The 21095-nt window shown below is 39.7% G+C and overlaps 1 protein-coding gene and 1 pseudogene across 5 annotated transcripts in view; both read right to left on the bottom strand.

The window, feature by feature from the left end:
• Positions 1-13760, bottom strand: part of LOC148862281 (ALBINO3-like protein 2, chloroplastic) — a 42482-nt gene extending 28722 nt beyond the window's left edge. For 3 of the 4 annotated variants that reach the window (XR_016109794.1, XR_016109795.1, XM_088977610.1), the window contains exons 1-3: positions 13114-13559; positions 11242-11433; positions 9712-11053 (exon numbers count right to left, since the gene is read on the bottom strand). Coding sequence is in view for 2 of the 4 variants with exons in the window: in XM_088977610.1 (XP_088833736.1) it covers positions 9712-11012 (1301 nt within the window). In the remaining 2 variants the exon portion in view is untranslated. Of the gene's footprint in view, positions 1-9711; positions 11054-11241; positions 11434-13113 lie in introns of all 4 variants that reach the window. The other variant, XM_088977611.1, reaches the window with a different exon arrangement.
• On the bottom strand, positions 5084-6240 carry LOC148862282 (cyclin-dependent kinase inhibitor 3 pseudogene; annotated as a pseudogene). Its single transcript, XR_016109796.1, has one exon. The product of XR_016109796.1 is annotated as a cyclin-dependent kinase inhibitor 3 pseudogene (transcript).
• Positions 13761-21095: the final 7335 nt, after the last annotated feature.

The following is a 21095-nucleotide window of genomic DNA, read 5'->3' as shown; positions in this document are numbered from 1 at the left end:
GGACTTGGTCATAAGTTTAGGCCTGCGGGCTCAGGCTCGGCCTAAAGCACTGGGCCCGACTTTTTTCAGGCCAGGCTCAGGCTTTCTCAAAAAAACCGGACTCAAGCCCGAGCCCGACTTAATACTATATATCAAATAATAAAATATATTTTATTTAATGAAAAATATATATACAATATTTTTCTTTGTTCTTCTTCTCTTTTTCTCCAAGTAATAGTGAGATGTTTATTATTTTTGAGTTTTGAAGGTTTTTAATATAAACAAAACACTTTTTATTGAATAGAAAAAGGAAAAATTTCTGTTTTCAAATTTCTGGTCAGGCTCGGGCTTCAGGCTTTATATGAGGGCCGGGTTCGGGCTCAGGCCTAAGTGTATTCTGTTGATACATATGCAAAGCCTGGCCCAATCCCGGCCCGGCCCGACCCATGAACAGGTCTACTCCGGACCTAGAACTGAACTAGGGTTAATCAACCTATTCACAGCAATAAAATCACACTGTTCAAAGTGACCCAATGGTTAAAAAAAAACAAGAGGTTGAAGATCCATTCAGCAATCAGTAATTCACCCCTCCTTATATTGAATGCTGAACAGATTCCAATGATGGACATGGACAGTAACCATTTGATAGGAGCTGAAGTAGCTGCACTGAATGACTTATTGCTTTGTCTTTTAGTTGATAAGTCATTAAGGAGCTCTTTAATGGCTGAATGAAATTTCCTTGGTAAAGGGAAAATATCTTAAGCATAAAAGTCTATTTTAGGCCCAGCTTAAAACAGGTTGTTCATGGACCTGGGGGAGTATTTTAAAAAATAAAACTTTAATCCAGTTTTGGGAGGACAACTGGCTATGCAGTGAACCCTTAGAAGCTACTCAATAACACCACATTGTAAATCCTGAATTCATAGTGGCAAATTGCATTATTTTTTTTTTTTTGATGAATGAAGAAATTTATTAATTCAGAAAAAACACCACTAAAGAGGCACGAGCTGTTACCTCTTCAGAAAAGTATTACATCAAAATAAAACAGAACTAACCATAAATAAAATTACAAAGCAGCCCAAAATAGTTGCTCCCTTCTAGCCCCCTGCTTAGTTAACCCATCCGCTAAGGTGTTTGCTGATCTTCCCACCCATAGAGAGGTAACAGTCATATTTCTTGTAAGCCAGTTTACTCTCCTTAATAAATCTCTGTGTTGCCACCACAATTTGAGAGTCTCCTTCAACTACCAAGTGCTGAACCCCTAATACCTTGTACCGCCACTAAAATCTCAGCACTATTAGAGTCTCCTATTCCCACAGGGCCTGAGAACAAGGCTAATAGGTTGCTCTCCATGTCTCTCAGCACCCCTCCTATCCCCGATGGGCCTGGGTTTCCTTGGCTGCTGCCATCAAAGTTTAGCTTTACCCATCCTTCAGGAGGAGGGGTCCACACTACAAATTCCCTGTCCTTCCTTGTAATGGCTGTTAGCCACCACTACCCAGTTTCTCCAAATATCATCAAAGGAAAAGGTATGAAAGAAGTCCAAAGTTCTCATCAACCAGTGAATGACCCTAGTCAAGATACAATCCTCAACGGCCTGAATGCTTCTTTCTTTTTCTTTGAAAATCCTTGTGTTCCTTTCTTCCCAAATTGTCCACAATGCAGCTGCTCTAATACATCTCCACATTAATTTTCCTTTTTTTGTAGGCCACACAAAAAAGGAGGGATCGAACAGTTGGCTTAAGTCTGTGGACAGATTCCACCTACACCCAAATAAAGAGAAAATCCAACTCCAAATAGCTCTAGAAAAGGAACAAGATACAAGTAGGTAGGAGCAATCCTCACCACTAGCCCTGCAAAGTACACACCACTTAGGGGATAAACACATGAAAGGCCTTTTCCTCTGCAAGAAATCCAAGGTATTAATCTTTCTATAAAACACCTCCCAGCAGAAAATAATAATTTTAGGTGGAACAGGTCTAGACTAAATCTCCTTAGTTGGAAAACCCCACGAACTCAAGGAAGAACAAAGAGCCTTGAAAAGGGAAGCACAAGAAAAGTAACCTTTTGGATGAGGGGACCATAATCTCACATCCCCACTAAGAGGGTCCAAAAAAACATTGCCAAGCAGAGACTACATGTCTTAAACACTGTTAAGTTCATCATCCCTCAACCCTCTCCGAAAGCCAAGGTCCCAACTTAAGGACAAGGGTGAAAAAGGAGAACGAAGAAAATGAGAAATAGCTTTTTCCTTGTAAAGGGAAATAGAATAAAGGGAGGGAAATTGGTCCTTTAAAGCAACAAAACCCACCCAAGTGTCTTCCCAGAATAAAACAGAGTTACTAGAGTTGACATCATACCTGACAAGGTTGAGAAATTGAGGGAGGATATTGCTTTCCAAGGAGATGCCTACGTTGCTTGCCGTGATACACCCGCATCCCATCCATTTTCCAGTCTGCCATGTATACTCACTATCACTTCATGCCACAACCTCTCCCTTTCTCTAAGCCATCTCCACAGCCATTTTCCTAAGAGGGTTTTATTCTTGAGAGTTAACCTTCCTAACCCCAGTCCACCTTCCTCTTTGCTCCTACATACTATTTCCCAATTAATTAAATGATCTTTCTTTTCCTCCCCTAGCTTCCAAAGAAAATTTCTCATTAATCTCTCCAACTTCTTAGACTCCCTATTAGGAATCCTAATAACATATAAGAAATAGATCGGTAGGTTCGCTAGGGTGGCTCTCAATAAAGTCACTCTACCCCCTATAGAGATATAATTCATTTTCCAAGCAGCTAATCTTTTCTCAAACTTTTCCAAAACTGGGTTCCAAGAACTACTCTCTTTTGGGTTAGCCCCTAGAGGGAGACTTAGGTACTGCAAGGGCCACAAAGAGACAGGACAACCTAGACAATTTGCAACAAACTGAATACTCTCCTCATCCATATTGACTCCTACCACACAACTCTTATCCATGTTTATCTTCAAATTGGAAGCCTTCTCAAATTGTTGTAACAATGCTCTAAGATTCCTCACTTTTTGCCTGTCACCCCCTTCACAAAAAATTATGATATCATCAGCAAACTGTAGATGGGTTACCCAAACATCGTTCCTTCCTGTTAGAGTTAGCCGAATAAGGGTAGATTAGTCATCTCACCTTGGTTAAGTTATGAGCTTATGTGGCAGTCTTATTAGAGGTTCTCTGTCCCATACTTAAGTAGGGGCAGTATAGTCCTTGTACATTTAATTAGAAGCCTAATCACTATTAAGAGGTCGATTGATAGGGTTTAGCTATCAAGTTCGGCAGTTCTTTCATCTTCTTCTTCTTCTCTTCTCTTTCTTCTTCTCCTTACTGGTTCGGACTACTGTAGCTACAGTAGTTACAGTGGCTACAGTGAAAACATGGTATCAGAGCGTGACAACTTCAGTTCGTGACCTGTTTTAGTTCGTGACAACTTCAGTTCGTGCTTCAGTTCTCTCCTTTTCTTCTCTGGGCTGTCAATGGAGAAAAGTGATTCGTCCCAAGCCTGAAACATCACAGTTTTTTTCTGGTGCTCAGAACCTTCTTTCCTAAGAAAACAACTTCAGCAGTGAATGGTTGGCTGAAGCTCTCAAATGAAGGTTGGTTATCTCTCATCTGTGTGTTGTTGGTATTTCTGGGTTGAAAATCTTCAAGAACTTGAGAGGACTTATTAGAACCTAGAAAACTAAGTTGGTCGTTGCCCTGGTTCTTGGAAAAAATTCCAAGAACAGGTTGCGTTTATAGTGACCAAATGGTGTAAGGGCTGCTACTGTAGGTGGCCGAATGGTGCAAGGTGTAATGCAATGGTACCAGTTGAGTTTTTTTTTTTTTTGTTGGTCTTGTGGTGCCCTCTTAAAAGCGTTAAAGCAGGTCTGTATTGTGTGTGACAGCTATGGCTGTGTGGTGGCGCTTGTAATGCACGAACTCTTGACAGCAGTAGTGGTGTGACAGCTAGTTGAGTTTTTGCTAAGTAGTTGTGGTGGTGCTTGTAATGCACAAACTCTTGATAGCAGTAGTGGTGTGACAGCTAGTTGAGTTTTTGTTGAGTAGTTGTAAATGAGCTTGCATGTGGTTAGTAAGTGCTGAGTTAATGTCGGTGTAGTCTGTGTTTTTTTTTTTTGTGAAATCAGTAGTGGTGTGAATAAGAACAAAGGCGTGTGTATCTATCATTGTGTTTAGGGACTGCTGTAGGTTCTGGAACATCAAACTCTTGACAGTAGCACTTAGTTGGTGATTGGAAATTCAGATTAAAGGCAGCATTGAAAGAGTATCATGGCAGCAATGGGAGATGGTTGTAGTGATCAGAAACCTAGTGTGGTGGTTTCCTTTGACTATCTAGGTGTACAGATGACCTCAATTAAACTGAATGGTGAGAACTATGTTCCATGGGCCAAGTCGGTGGAAGTTTTTCTCAAGGCAAAGAGAAAAGTGAAGCATGTGAAAGAAGATAAACCACCGGCTGACTCTCTAGGGTTTGATGATTGGGAACAGAAGGATGCTCAAATCATGACATGGCTATGGAACAGTATGGAACCCAAAATAAGTGCCAACTTCATGTTCTTAGATACAGCTAAGGACATATGGGAACATGCCAAGAAGCTGTATTCTGGGCAAGATAATACTACAAGGGTATATCAGCTCTATAAGGAGTACTTTGGTCTGCAACAAGGAAATAAAACCCTAGAAGAGTACTATGCCAGTATAAAAAACCTCAGATATGAACTCAATGTCTATCATCCTCTCACTCCAGATGTTAAAGTTCAGCAACAACAGAGGGAACAACTAGATGTCACAAGGTTCTTAGTGGGGTTGAAATCAAAGTATGAACCAGTTAGAGCCCAAATATTGGGGGGCTCTACCCTTCCTACACTTGAGGAAGTGTTTGCTCGGTTCCGCAGGATTTCTTTGGGACAGATAGAGAATCCCACACAGTCTGATAGATCAGCTTTTGTAACAGCTAGAGGAGGTGGACGTGGTACAAAAGGGGGAGGACATGCCTCCCGAGGAGGTCGTGGTGGTTCCATATTTGGCCGTGGTGGTGGTCGTGACTCAGGGGGAGGCCGTGGCAAAGAAAAAGGCAGCTCTTGTTTTCTTTGTTTTGAATCATTTTTCTTTTTTTTTTTTTTGTTTACAACAGAGAATAGAGAGTGGTGAAAAATGGATTGGAACCGCAACCCTTAAAACTACCACCACCATCACCCCTGCCATCCTCTTCAAAATCCTCTCCTTGGCACGAGATCAATCAAGAAGTTACAGGACAAGAAACCCTAATGGAACATCAGGCACCACCTATGGCTCCACTTTCACCCATTCATAACGTCCAGGGAGGGGCATATCGTTAACAGGATCAAAGTTGTACTTCTCAGTGAAAAGTCTCTGTTGTAGTTGCTCTGCACTAGCAAAGAACTCCTCCATCTCAATCGTTGTTGGAATGTTTCTTTCCGCTGCGTTTTGTGATCTCCGATTGGTCACAGTTGAATTGATAGGCCTGGTAGTAGAATCAGGCGTCCCGATGGTGTCAGAGTCCCTTATCAAACTACAAGGCGTGGTTTCCCTGTTGTTCCTTTCTCTTCCTTCAATCTCCAAAACATTCTCGCCAAATGAAGCTTCAATACCCACATCATTGTTGTTCTCCGACGCTCCCTCGTCCTCCTCGTACTCCAATTTGGTCACTTCCTCTGCCGACAAGCCCTCGTCCTTCTTCGAACAACTCAATGAGCCAGACCCAATAGACCCAGAATTCACAGAACCCAACCTCGAAATCGTTCGACCATTATGGTTTTGGCTAGGGTTTCCCTTGCAGCTCTCTTTGGATGCGCTCTGCTGCTTCTTGGAATCATTGCCACCAGCCACAAGTAGGGGAGGCTTCTCAAGCCTTCGGCTTCGGAGCTGTAAATAGGATGACCCAGAGTTCGATGTGGACGATGTCGGCATCGTCTTCTGGAGCCTCTGCAAAGCTAGGGTTCTGGCTCTGGTTCGAACCCCAAAGGAAGCCTGCGAGACTTCCATCACTACAACTTCCCCTGTGATCTTAGCCTTCCTCATGTACTTCCCCATCTCTTCTTCTGCCTCACTAAGCTCTCATGGAACCTACTATACACGTTCAAGAGAGAGGAGGGAAAGGAGAATACAAATGGAAGAAGAGAGCAAGAAAGCTAAATGCACAGGTGGAAGAAAGAGAGAGAGAGAGAGAGAGAGAGAGAGAGAGAGATGGTTCGTTGTTGGTTAGATGGGATCGATTGGACAGAGTGGTGAGAGTAAAAACACTTCCTATCCTCCAGTAGCTACAGTAGCTACAGTGAAAACACTTCCTATCCTCCAACTACTCACCTCCTCTTCCCTATCTGCCTTAGAGATTAATCTACTGAAAGCATCTGCCACTAAGGTGAAAAGAAACAGGGAGAGTGGGTCACCTTGTCTAAGGCCTCTACAAGCTGGGAAAAAATCTCTAACCATCCCATTAATCAAGATTGAGTAATGGCAAGAACTAATACATCCCTTTACCCAATTGCACCATCTATCTCCAAAGCCACAACACCCAAGGATCTCTAGTAAAAAACTCCAATCCACAAGATCATAACCCTTCTCAAAGTCTAGCTTACACGCAAAACCTTGGTTCCCCGACCTTCACATGTCCTTAGCACACTCATTTGCTATTAGGATCTAATATGTTATTTGCCTTCCTTGCACGAATGCACCTTGTTCTTGACTAATGATGGATGGTAGCACTATTCAAATTCTCATGGGAAACACTTTGGCCAAGATTTTATAGATGCTTGTCACCAAACTAATCGGCCTAAATCCTTAGCGTGCTTTGCATCTATTTTCTTTGGGATAAGGGCTAAGAACGTTGCATTAACTCCAGGGCTTACCTTTTTAATATCTGCAAATTCCTAAAATACCCCAACAAGATCTTCTTTAACCACATCCCAACAATCCTGATAAAAAGCCATTGTGAAGCCATCTGGACCAAGTGCTTTGGATCTATCCATTGAAAACACTTCATGTCTGATCTCTTCTTCATTGAAATCCCTTTCTAACCAATTTGCTTGTTCTTCTGTTATCCTAGTCCAATCCAAATCTTCCAATGTTGACCTATTATTCAAAGGTTTCCTATAGATTGATTTGAAGTGATCCACAAACAACCTTGCTATCTCATCTTGATTTGTTACTTCCTCCCCATTCACCTCCCATTGGCCAGCTTATGGAAAAATTTTGTGTTCCCATCCCCTTCCTTAATCCATCTTGACTTTTGCCTCCATGAAATTTCCTCTCTTAAGAGGACCTCTTCCAAATCCTTCTTTAGGTTTCTTCTTAACACCCTTTCTTGCTCACTCATCATCCTTTGGGCTTCTTTGGAATCTGATTCCTCAATCCTAGACAATAAACTAATTGTTTGCTCCTCTACTCTTCCAAAATGTTCCCAGTTCCACTACTTAATTTTGGATCTCAACCTCTTCAGCTTTTTGTGGAATCTCACTCCCTTCCATTTCACCCTCTTAACTCTTCTCTCCACCACTCCCCAATCAAATGCACAAAGTCCAAGTGAGTCAACCACATATTCTCAAATCTAAAAGGCCGTGAACCAGAGGTTATTGTTTCAAGGCTTAGCTGAATAGGGCAGTGATCAGAAGTGACTCTGGGTAATGCTCTAGCCATCAAGTTTCTCCAATGACTCTCCCAATTTTCATTAAAGAGGAATCTATCTAAATTCGAACAAAGAGGGTTTTCTTGAAAATTAGACCAAGTAAAGTTGGCTTGTAAGAGAGGTAATTCCTTTAGGCCACAATCACTAATAAATTCATTGAACTTTCTCATGCTGGTAATAACTGTTCTTTGGGGATAATTAGTTTCACTACAGAACCTAATTACATTGAAATCCCCCCAAGGCACCAAGGGTCCTCCCATAAGCCTCGTATTCCATACAACTCTTCCCACATCTCATTCCCAAGTAAATCCATCCCCCACATTACTAACCTTTACAGACACAGAGAATCTCCCCATTAGCTCCTCCACTAATTCTACCACATCTTCCCTCCATAATGTTACTAGACCTCCAGAGGCTCCCCAAGAAGGGGCCAACGTCCAATAAATTCCTCTTCATCTCCATACACTTCTCACCCACCTTTTATCTATTTCTGCCAACATGGTCTCCTATATCAACACTATGTCTGGTTTCTCTCTTCTTAGTAAGTCTTTGATGGCCCTTCTTTTTCTTTCACTTCCCAGTCCTCTCACATTCCAGCTGATGATTTTCATTGAACACTTCTTTTCAAAAAACCCTTCCCAAAAAATTCCACCTTACACCAGAATCTTTCTTCTTTCCCCTCTCCCACTAAATTCAATATCACCCTCAATATCTGAAATCAATCTCTCCACTTCTGATCTCTTTTTCTTTTTCCTTTTATTATTACCCTCGGCCTTCCTAGATGATGCATTAGTTTTTGCCTCCCCTCCCCCCAACTTAGGACTTCTGTGGTAATCCTTCTTTTGAGAAATTTCTGCTCTCTCCCTTTGACCTAACTCCTCCTCCTTTACTTTGTACTCCTCCAACAACTCACATATCATCTCCCATATTCTCTCTAATTCCTCCTCTTGTCTCTCTCTAGGGGCCACTCCTTCCTTTCTCAGTTCATTCTCAGGACTGCCAATCTTTCTTCTCTTCCCCGCAACTGGAACTTCCGCTTGGAATGCTGGAGTATCTGTTACAAGCACAGAAGGCACTTAGTAACCAAAACTGAATGGACAATCATACCTGTGTTGTCGGGGATCAATGGGCCATCATTCAAGGGAGGGGGGTGCGCATAAGGAGAAAGGCCTAAATCTGTTCCTTGAGGTTGATTTTGCCTTAGAGAATTTATAGTAGGAGTCAATACCCTGTCGTCTTTAACAGTTGAACTATTCTTCCCGTTACAGATCAAAGTGTTAGGATTTTTCATTACCAACCTCATATCCTGATTTTCCTAAGCTACTGGATTGACTTCCTTTACAAGTGCAGGCAGCACCTGAACCTCATCTTTTGTCAAACGATCCAATACATTCACATCGTCTTCTTCAACTCTTTGAAAATCATCTTCTTCCTTGTTCTCTTGAAAAAGCACCTCTGTACCCAAGCTATCTTCATCAAAAATGTTCCTCGAGCTGTTCAGATCGGTACTCCCTAGGCTCACTATATAGTCTGAATCAGTATCACTGAACTCTTCCTCCTCAAAGCAGTCATGTTGCTTTTGCTCTTCACAATCGCTTCGTCTGACGCTCCTTGGGTTGCGTTTTTCAAGTGACGATCTAATCATTTTTCCTGACACAACCCACTGTAGGGAGTTCCCAGAATATTCACTCTTCGTTGGTCGTGGTTTTCTGTCAGTTGAGCTCAACGAAGGAGAAGATAGATGGTGTTTACCATCTATCAACTCTAACCCCCTAGTCACGCGACCTTTTAAAATCCCTGTGGTCCCTTTCGATGGGCTGATATTATTCAGCCCAAATAGTGTTTTAACAAAGTGTTCCCCCTACCCCACTCCTGCTTTAGACAGGCCCACAGAGGTTGGCCCACTAATTATTTTATCCCTTCTGTTATTAAGTGGCCCAACTTTTAGAACCGGGGGCCCATCTCTTGAAGAAGGCCCATTTACAATTTTCTGGCCCGGATTGGAAATTGAATGGGCCTTATTTATTTTAAATGGATCCAGCATTTTAGCTCCCCTTCTCACCTTTTCTCAGCCGCATAGACGCATTTAATGAGGTAGCTTGCATGCCATCTGTTACTGCTAACGCATATGATGTCAGGTCTCCATCTACTGCCTTGTTGGTCAAGTTTAAGACTTTCCATCTTCAGCCAAGCTTTCGAATTTTCAAAAGCTTGCTTGCCCTCTTTTGTGTATCTGTATTTTCCTTGTAGCTTGACCAACCCCTTACTGCCACGTAAGGTTTCTTCTTCAACCTGACCATCTTCCTCCCTATGAGCTTCCTTCCACATTTCAGCTTCAATGGAGGAAGTCAGCCAGACCGCCATGAAAGCTCCTTCAACTCTCAGGTTCACTTTCCTGGAAATCTCCTCAGGCTTGACACCATTCAGTAAAATTGCTGCAGACCTTAGATCTCCCCAAAAGACACCAGCCAGTTTTGCTCCACACAATGTTGCAATGGCTTCTGCTACTTCACCCTTCCACAGATGGAAAGGTAGACCTAGCACACGCACTTTTACTCCATCCATCACCGAGGATTCCTTCGAGTTTGATGAAGGAGACCACCTGAAAATGTTCACCGACCCCAGTTTATCTTGTACACATACTGCCTCAACTTCTGGCTTATTATCCAGGGGATCTAACAGAGCTTTGCACCTCTCAAAAGAAGTTAATACATATGTGATCGTCATCCTTAATTGTTTTGTCACCAAATCAGCAACCTCCTCCCAGTTTCTACCTGGTTTATCAACTTCAACAATAAGTTTATTGGACCACTCTCCTGCTGCCACTGATGTTAATAATGCTGCTCTATTACCATCTTGCACTGAGGTAGGGGCCATTTTGTTGGGAGGCTCAAAGTTCACTACTGTCTTCATGGGAGCCTCTCTTACCTTCTTTTCTGAACCTTTTTCCTGTCTAAACTTCATTCTAGAGATAAATTCTCTCAGAGCCTTGACTATTTCTATCCATCCTTGGCTCTTCCTCCCTTCTGGAAAGCATACCATCTGCTTTCTAGCATTATCATACTTCTCTGATAGTGCTATGAAGAAACCTTTGTAGTTCTTCCTGCTTTCCACCACATATCTCCTTCCCATCTCTGTTAGAAGTTCCTTCCAAAATCTGTCCTTTCCTTTTGCACTCGCTGCAACTACAAACTCTATGAACCATTCTACCACATTCAATCCTACCAACAGCACTGTAGCCAGCTTATCCTCCCTGATTTTCAAGCTAATCTGCCCTCTGGTTCTTAGTTCTTCCAGCAGAAAACTCTTTGCCTCCACCTTGAGATGCCTTCTCCATCGATTAGCCTCCACGAAGTTCTCCATACTCTCCTTCCCTTTCCTTTCTAATTCAAGTCTTTCTTGCTCTGGCAAATTGCATTAATCAAGAGAACAAAAGTTGGAATTGGCAAACAATTAATACATTGAACCCCGAGAACGTCAGGACGAGATTTTATTCATCGGACCTAAATCAACTTCGGAGGATAAATTCATTTGGGGGTTAGACATGAAGGGAAAATCCACTACTAACTCAGCCCATAAATTGCTGACTTACCAAAGATGAAGTCTTTCTTTGGCTCCTCATGAATGGAAGACTGTCGGTAGCTCGATAAAGCCTTTCCGGCATCAAAAGGATTGGAATAGATCCTGATTGCCCACTGTAGCCTTGAGAATGAAGAGGTTGACCATCTTTTTAAGAATTGTGGCTTTGCTAATCAAATTTAGATGGCAATAAACCTGAATTACCCTGCTCCAAATGAGCATGATGGAACAGTTATGAATTGGTGGCTTCAAATGGTTGAGACAAATATGTAGAATACATTCAATAGCTATTAGTCAATAATTGTTAATATTATGCTGGCATTATGGAAAACTAGAAATATGAAGGTATTTGAGAAAAAGATAGCGGCCCACTGGAAGTCATTGAGAAAGCTTGGAATATGTTCATAGAGAAAATGGAGACAAATGAAAACAAAGACCTGGTAACCATTCTGCAGTATAAACCAGTGTTCAGAGAACCGGACTGGGCATCCACCTGGAAAAGGGAGAGGTTCATGGGTCAGAGATTCAACTGGGGTTGAACCATGATGCATAATATACATATACATAAATACATACATACATATATATATATATATATATATATATATATATATATATATATATATATATATATATATGTATTAAATTATATATATGTATGTAATTATATATATGTATATAATTATATATATGTATATAATTATATTCTTCTATAACATTTTAGTTTCAACCTTTTATATTAAAAATTAAGATTTGAGGCTAAAAAAGGTGTTTTTTGGCAAAAATAGTGCAAGGCGCCTTCGGCCCCTTGGGAAAACAGATCTCAAAATGTTAGCCAAAATTAAAAATGAAAAAGAAAAAGGTCACACCAATCAGACATCTGAGCACAAAGCTATGGCCTCTAGAAGTTTGAATTTGTGTAAAAAAAAATTCAAAAAATGGCTGGTTTTCTAAAACTGGGACCAGTTCACCAGTTTTCCGGTTTGACAGGCTGGGTCAGCAGTTTTGGCCGGTTTTTTACCCAATCTGGTTATGGGGTATGACCAAACCAGCTAGGGGCCAGGTCACAGTTCAACCAGGCCAACTGACCGGTCCGGTCCAGTTTTCTAAACACTGGTATATGCGATAGATCAAGTGGAATCTTCCTACCATTAAGAGCTAAAGATCAATTTTGATGTTTCAGATAGCACTGCAAGGAACCAGTTTGGAGAGACAATAAAATGGACTACAAGGTACTTGGGGAAACCACAATCAATGTTTGCAGAAGCTTGGGAAGATAGGAGTAACACTAATAATGGCCAGGGTAAGCAAGTGTACCATTTTTCTCTTTTCTTTTTTTTTTTTTTTTTTGTCAGCAGCAGGTATAACAGAATTTGGATCAATGGAGACTCTAAATTGGTCATGAACTGTCTGAACAAGAGATCTATACCTCGTTGGAATATAGAATACCTTGCATTAGACTGCTTCAACATCGCACGTGAGGCTGGCATGGATATCATATTTACTTATGTTTATAGAGAAGCCAACTAGGCTGCTGACTGGCTGACCAAAACTGATTATAGGTCTAGTAGTTTTGTTGAATCCAATTACGTATTACCTAAAAAAAGCCGATTACCCAATGTTGGTCCCATCCATCTGGGGTCTTGGAGGGGTAAACAGCCATATAGATCGGTTTTCTTCTCGGCCCCTAGTTCATCCGGGTTTTTTATAGTAAATGAAATTTCATTAAAATAAAAAGAAAGACAAATATATTTCAGCCGTTGTCATAGACATTGTTGTTAAAGCAGAGCCCTAGATTCCCCATGTTCAACAGCTACAATCACGACTACACCCAATAGAGAAAGAAAAATCAATAAAAAAAAAAAGCTAAGCTGCGAAAGCTTACCAAGCAAGACCAGTTAGATCATGGTACCCATCCAGCAAAGAAATAACTGCACGAACAGGACTAAGCAATCCTTCCCCATCTTCATTACTTCCAATCACTCCCACTGCATCTCCATTTGCATCCAATTGCTCCAACTCAGTCTCCAACCCCACATCGAGGCCTACATCTTTGTCTACCTTATCACTGCTTGCAGTATGAATTGAGAACGGTCTAAACCACATAGAGTTCGGAAGCCCGATCAAACTCGCATTCATCCATGGCTGGGATCTCTCTATTAAATCGGATTGACCGATGGGGAGAAAAGGGTAAGAGACGATGACTGAGTTAGGGTTTTGGGAATGGATCGAGCGAACGAGAGGGAGTGAAGGAGTGAGCAGTCGTCTGAATCGGCGAAGATCGTGTAGGAGTTTCGGTTTTCCAATCCCCATAGAGAGGCGAGGCGACTCTTTTCCTACCCTGGGAATTCCCGACAAAAAGTGGATGGCGGGATTCCGAAAATGGAAAATGACGCAGCTGCCAGCCTGCCACTGATTGTTGTACTTGTACACGAGTTGGGATCTGCTTATAACAAAAAAAAAAAAAACTGTTCCAACATCAGCGGTTTAAGGTTGTGGACCGTTGGTGTGATTATCGATATCAATATCTACATCGATTTAAGTTGTATTTACGGATCAACAAATAGGGATCAAATTATGGGTAAACTACAAAAACCTCTCTTAACTTTCTGACAATCATAAAAACCTCCCTATAATTTTACTTTAATAATAATTTCCTTTAAATTTTTAAATAATTTGACAAAAACCTCCCTTCCCTCAAATACCTATTTTACCCTTTTACAAATTAGTCTGGGTAATTTTTACTGAAATTATACCCTTGTTGACATATTATATGCTCTTTCCTCTTTGGTCGACCTATTTACCCCTAAACTCCACTGTTTAAAGTACCTATGTTTCATATCTTACATTTTATTTGTGTTTTTTACATGAAACTTGATCAAAACCATGTAAGCAAAAAGGCAAGATGAGAGTTGTTAATGAGAATGGGGATGGTGGAGAAGACATGACCGTCCCTACACACCACCAAACCCATTATTCATCTCTTCGTTTTCTTCTCCTCCCTCATCACTACCCCTATACAGTACTAAATCGCCTCCATACAGCCCGAATCTCCACTACCAGTAATACAACACCACTGTCACAACCACAGTTGGAATACCACTGGATTAATTTCGTGTTCTCAGGGTAAAAAGAGAAAGCTGGATTAATTTCATGTTTTTATTGGAATACAGCACCGAACCACCCCTATATAGTGGTGGTTCCAATGGTGATTCGCAGTTCAGTGTTGTGTAGGGACGATGAGGAGGGAGGAGAAGAAAAGAGAGATCAAAACAAAAACTTAGCTTCTTGATACCCATCAAAACCAAAACCTTTTTGAGGAATCCCTCTTCAAGTTCAATGAGGCATCTTCAAACATGATTATCATGAGAGCGCCCTTACCATGAAACAATTCATGATGAAAAGAGATCATTTTTTTACGGCTACAGGTGGGGAAAAATACTATTTTTGATAAGATCTATTAGCAAAATAGATTTCTAGAAACAACCAAATCAACAGAGGGAAGAAAATCATGTTAGAACTAGCCTTCCTCCACTCAAAAGAGAAATAAAAGAAGAGTTCGTTATAATATCCAAATCATCAGTTAAAACAAAGAGATACTTGAACAGAATGATGCCCATCAATCATGAAATATACAATGAAGAAATATGAAATTTATTTTCATGAAACCCACCCATTACTAGGCAAACAAAATCTGAGTTGTTAATACTCAAGAGAGCAATAAACCGGGAAAAAATTAAAAAAAAAAAAGAATGAGAAACAAGGGTTTTCTTCTTTTGGGTTTTTTGAGTAATCATGGGTGAAGGCAACGGACAACGACCCTGTATTCCAAGCAAAAACATTTAGAAACACGATGAGGAAAAACGGTCGAATGAAGAAAATCTCTCATTGAACTACTGGTCCTCTACGCACATGCACATACTCATTTGCCCCAGTGCTAGAGTCCTTAGTATTTGCCTCAACAAATGGATCAAAGGCAGTAGGAATATAGATGTCGAGTTCAGACATGAACCTTGGTTGTTGAAAGTGGAGGACTACAAATGGAGATTCTTTTACGTTATAATCACAAATACTAAGAGCTCATCAGAATTAGGGTTTTGAAGTTGAAGAAGAAAGAGGTTGATGGGAGAGGAAAATGGGATAACATGCCTCAGGGGTATTTTGATAAAAATACATGCAAATAAATTTGTAAATGGGTAAAATAGGTATTTGAAAGATATGATTAATCTATTTAACATTTTCTGTTATGGTTATTGAGGAAAAGAGGTTTTTGTCAAATTATTTAAAAATATAGGGGAAGTTTTTGTATTTTACCCTCAAAGTATTTATTTACAATTTACATTATAAACAATCACTATAAATAGTGACCATCAAATTTGGATATGCTCTTCACAAAACTCGTCTCACACCGACCTTAACAGCCACATCCCACCCTGTATTTGGAATATCTCCCCATAAATAATAAAAACAAATATGGGAGATGTTCTTGATGTGCAGCCAAGACATACTGTGAGGTAGGTGTGAAACGCATTCTCTGAGGAACAGATCCAAACTCCTGACCGTCTGGATGTCTCTTATAAATACTAAAACGGAACGAAATCTGCTCCTCACAGACACATTTATCTTGCATTGGGAACATCTCCCGTGAATAATAACCTATAAGTACGGGAGATATTCCCATTCCCAATGCATGGTAGGATGTGTGTATGAGATTGGTGTAAGGCGCCCTGTGTAAAGAGCAGATCCAGTCTCTACTGAAACCTCTAAATGTTGCATCAAATTGCTAGCGAATGAAATATTAAAATGTCATGTATCCTTGCTTCTTTTTCAAATCTTCGAAGTAATAAAGTCCAACACTACTATGGTGATTGTTGACTCCATTTGAGATAAAACAGTCCTTTACCAACCAATGGCTCTATCTACCTTTGCCGATTTTCGTTTCTAGATCCTTAGAAAGATTGAAAGGAAACATTACGGATAGCAATGACTTTATTATAAATTGATAACCATGAATTACTAACGACTTTGGTATAATTTTTTATTTTAGGGAACCAATTTGGTATAATCAAGTCTGAATAGGGAAGACTTGATTATATAGCAATAACTACTGTCCCTGTCATTTGGTTTGGGCAAGGGCGGAGCCATGTGTTGGTGAGGTTTTTGTCCCCCAAATTTTTTATTAAAACTATCATTTATATAGTTAGCAAGTAGAAGCTGGGTTAAAAAGAGTAAAGTGGGAAATTTTGAAATTAAATGTTAAGATCACTCTTTAATGTTCTTCCAACTTTTAAAATAAAAAAATAAAAAAATAAAAATTATTTATTTTTCCTAAAAAAAATCTCTAATAGACCAAAACTTTCCACCCCATTTCTTTTAAAATCCTACATCTTCTAAACTTCTACTCCTTGCTTCATTTTCTTGTTTGACTAGGCCCCCAAAAAGAAAATCCCTGACTCGACCATTGGGTTTGGGTTTGGGCCTCTCCTGCTGTTGCTGTAATTTCAACTTCTTTCGCGGTAATAAGAAATTCTTGGAGTGGAATCGGACTCATTGGCTGTGATTGAGGAAATTCCTCATCCAACTTTAGAGTCATTAAAGCCCCCCTCCCTCTGATTCATAGATGCACAAGATGGCGACCTATGTCAATTAGGAAAAAACTTTTACATCATTCTTGTTCTTTTCAGGGGTGTTTCTTTGCCATCTTAGTACTTGTCCAGTTGTCCTGTCATTCTTCCAAAGTTGAACTTTGAAGTCACAAAGTTGTCATTCTCCACTATGATTAACGATGGGAAAATCACTACTAATTTTCCTGAAATTTAAGATAAATACTTATATCTCCCCTGTGATTTTTTAATATTAAGTAACCATTATATTTAACGGAATCAATAAAAAGACTTCGTTGCCCTTCATTATTCTTTAATTAAAAAAAAAAAAAAACAACAAAGAACCAGGGCGGATGCCTCTATTGATAAATGAAGTATAAATCTTCTAACCCCACAACATGAACACAACAACAACAATCGGATCCTTCCTTTGGGCTCCTTCGCTTTGTTATCATCGTTTATGGGTTTGAATTTGACGGCAATTGAGCGGAGAGATTGGTGAAGGTAAAGAACATGTTTTAGGTTTGAGTGCTTTAATCATGGTTTTCAAAACTGAGAATCGGTCACATGATTAGTTCCGTTTTTCTCAAAACCGTTGATTTGGTCAACAAACCACCAAACCGGCCGATTAATTATTCGAATGGTTTTGATTATTTTTCATTTTCTTTTTTAATTTTTTGTCAGAACCAGACCATTTAAACCGGTAACCAAACCCCTGACCGGTTCAGTTTTAAAATCCATGACTTTAACAAATGTGTTGAAGTGTTAGAGTTCAAGCGCAGGTGTAGAAGTCTGCATGGACGGCAGGTTTTGAGACTAGAACAGGATATGAGACTGGATCTGCTCCTCACACCTGGCATCTCACAGGCGCCTCACACGTACATCCTATCATGCAAATAGTGCTTTATTCTGCCCCTTTAAATTGAAATCGAAAGGATTTAATAATGAATTTGATAATCCTTTTCTTAGTGCAAGTGAAAGTTGAATAACATGATTTTATTAATTGAGAAAAAAAGTTATTACTAAAATAAGGGCCTAGGAATTGTAAAGGGTGGAAATTCATGGAACAATTTGGTGTTAGTTTGTTCCAAAACATTGGCCGTCTTCATTGTTCCAGAACAGTGGTGCTCTGAGGTCAAATTTTGTTCGCTAGTATGGGAGGTTGGGGTTCTTATGCTGTAGTGGTGTTAGTGCTCCACCCCTTGGTTTTTCATTGCAAATGCAGGCATACTTGTTATGTGAAATTATCTTCTTTTTCCCTCCAATTCTTAGATTGATACAAAGAAAAGATGGGGCTTGAGAATAGAAGTGTAAATTGGGCTGTGCTGCCCGTAGTCCAGTATGATTGTACGGGCTGATGAGTTATGCTGGGTTTGGGGTTTCAGGTCAGTAGATCGGCCAGTATATGTATATATATATATATATTAGTAAAATAAATATTTTTTCCAATTTTATTATACTATTTTATTTAATTATTGTATATATAAGTAATTGTATACAATAAAATTCATATAAAATTAAAATTTTAAGTTTTTTTTAATTTTTATAAATAAATAATTTTAATCTGATCTACGACCTGGCATTGACTCAGGTCGTAAGCCGTATCGGACCGACCCCTCAAAATATCCCAAAGGAGAGAGACACAGCCCGGAACAGCCCATAGACCAGCGGGCCTCTTTTACACCTCTACTTGGGAGATAAAAACAGATGATTCACCAGAATTTTTTATGAAGTAAAAATGCATATCATCTCCGGTGGCAAGAAAATGGTTCCTAAGCATAGAGGAGGAAGAAAATGGTTCCTAAGCAGGAGGAATACACTTAACGATTTTGAATCATGGCCAAAGGGCAAATTTGGGGTTTTAAAAACATTTCAGGCACATAAAATACAAACGATCTTAATGTGTTTTTATCCGACGGGAGGTCCCGGTCCATTTTGAAAAAAAGATGGGTGGTCTTAGTATTTAGAAAAAAAATCAAGGAAGTTTGAATCTTTTACTCTTTTTTATCTCTGGGTTGCTTTCTTTAGGGAGCAAGAGAAATAGTTGGAATGGCGTGATTCATTTGAGGTTGTTATTCCCCCCCCCCCACCCAACACCCCCCCTACCCTCCCAAATCCAATCCAGTCCAATGTGAATTCATTACAAATGGATCAAGTCTAATCTAATCCAATAAATATTTTGGATCAGTCCAATTTAATGTCCAGATCATTTAATTTGTTTAAATTTGCTTTTATTTAGATTTGTTTCAACTTAAACCTGGTCTATTGACACTTGTATTCTTAAATTATATCAGTGGACCAAATATTGGCTTATTCCAACTCAATCCAATATAAATTTATTACGACGAGCCTGGTCCAATCCAATCTAATAAATATTTAGACGGGATTGGTCCAATGCAATATGTCTTATTGGTTCCATCCAATCCATCCAAATTGATTTTGGACTAGACCAAAACCGGTCCATTGACATCCTTAGCACCGGGGGAGGGGGGTTTTGCCTAGTGGGATTGGGTCCCATATATGACTATATGTGATTTGGGGTCATTTTGTGAATTCTGAATCATGGTCGATATACCATAATTGGACAAAATTGGGTCCTTCCAGTTATAGGCGGGATTAAATCCCATGAATGTGATTTGGGGTGTTTTTGAGTCATGGTCAATAGATTGTAATTGGGCAAAATTGGATTTAAAAAAGGGAAAATTCTTAAGTAGTACCTTGAGCTTTGGTGGTTGTGTTAAGTCAATTTCCGAATTTCAAAATGTGTCTCTACAATACTCTGAACTTTCAAATTGTGTCTGATAGGTCCCTATGGTTAGTCAACATTGTCACGTGACATCAAGTGTGCATTTAATAATTTCAAAATGGAAAAATTACCCTTGATATTTTTCTTACCATTTTGCCCATTTCGTTTGAGTGTTTAAAGAAAGAAAGGGAAAAAAGGTATGAAACAGGATAGGTGATCATCTGGTTACAATTGATCATTGAATGGGGGAGCTTGAAAAGGGGAATGGGAACTCCAATAGTTGATTGGTGTTTGGTTTCATAACCCTTATTCCCCTTTCCTTCTTTTAACACAGATGAAATGGGTAAAGTGGTCGAAAAAATATCATAAAGGGTAAATTTGTCATTTTAAAATTAATTAATGCACACATGATGTCACATGATGGCGTTGACTAACGATCAACTAACAGTAGAGACCTATTAGACACAATTTGAAAGTCCAGGGTACTGCATAGACACGTTTTGAAGTTTGGGGACTGACTTGACACATCCCCCAAAGTTCATGGTATTGTTTAGGAATTTTCTCATCAACTTGTGATGCGTCCCCACATTTTACTAAGAAACTTGGACCCACCATACATGTGAGTGATATGCATATAGAGATTATGTTGGAATGTGTTGATACTTTTTTTTGTAAGCAGATCTAGTCTACATGAAGGGGGAGGGGATCGACTTCAGTTAGAGCAAAGTCTGTTTGAACAGCCTTTATAGCCTTGCACTGGGACCCTACTTTTATGCTTTATTTCATGGGGAGATATTCCCAATGCAAGGCTATTTCGGGAGGGGGTGTGTGGGTTCTAATGACATCACCCTATAGGGAAGTTCTTTTACCCTACAAATTTTGAATGATGGTCTGAATTCCGTATTTGTGTGGATAGAGCGGTCTACCATGGATTGAAGGGAGTCTGAATCACTTGCCAACAAAATGTGCTCCAACACCCTACCAACATCAGTCCCACTTTATGGTAGGCCCCAGTTTCATAGTGAGATGTGTGGTGTCAGATCAAGTTGGTAGGGTGTTGGAATTTGTTTTGTTGGTAGGAGATCTCAACCCAATTGAAGGGAGGCCTATCTATGTCTACTCCTCTTTTACGGGGAGTTTAATTGTTTTGATATGCCAATTTATTATGAAAATAAGTTTATCTTTTCATATTTGGAGGAGAAGGCATTCGACCTTCTACATCCACCTAAGCCATGAAACTACGAATTGATTGCCATATGGCCAATCTTAGCACTCTCCTTAACCCCCCTATAGGCGATTTGGTCTCTAATCATCTGCATTTTGAGGAAATCACACTTGAAGTTTTCAGAATTTGTATTACTTGCACATGGCAATTTTTTTATGATGGTGATGATGATAGAAAATAATATGTTTTCATTTTTTTTACAATTTTTGTATATTATTATTATTACATAATAGGTTTATCCATTTGACTCAAAAGGTTGAATTGTTGAATTGCCACCAAATATTAAAGCAATT

The sequence above is a fragment of the Nelumbo lutea genome, chromosome 3 (assembly GCF_056320005.1).
Source record: "Nelumbo lutea isolate HS-2025 chromosome 3, American lotus-T2T, whole genome shotgun sequence".
NCBI classification, from domain to species: Eukaryota; Viridiplantae; Streptophyta; class Magnoliopsida; order Proteales; family Nelumbonaceae; genus Nelumbo; species Nelumbo lutea.
Note: the sequence above shows the minus strand (reverse complement) of the source record. Positions and strands in the feature narration are given on the sequence as shown.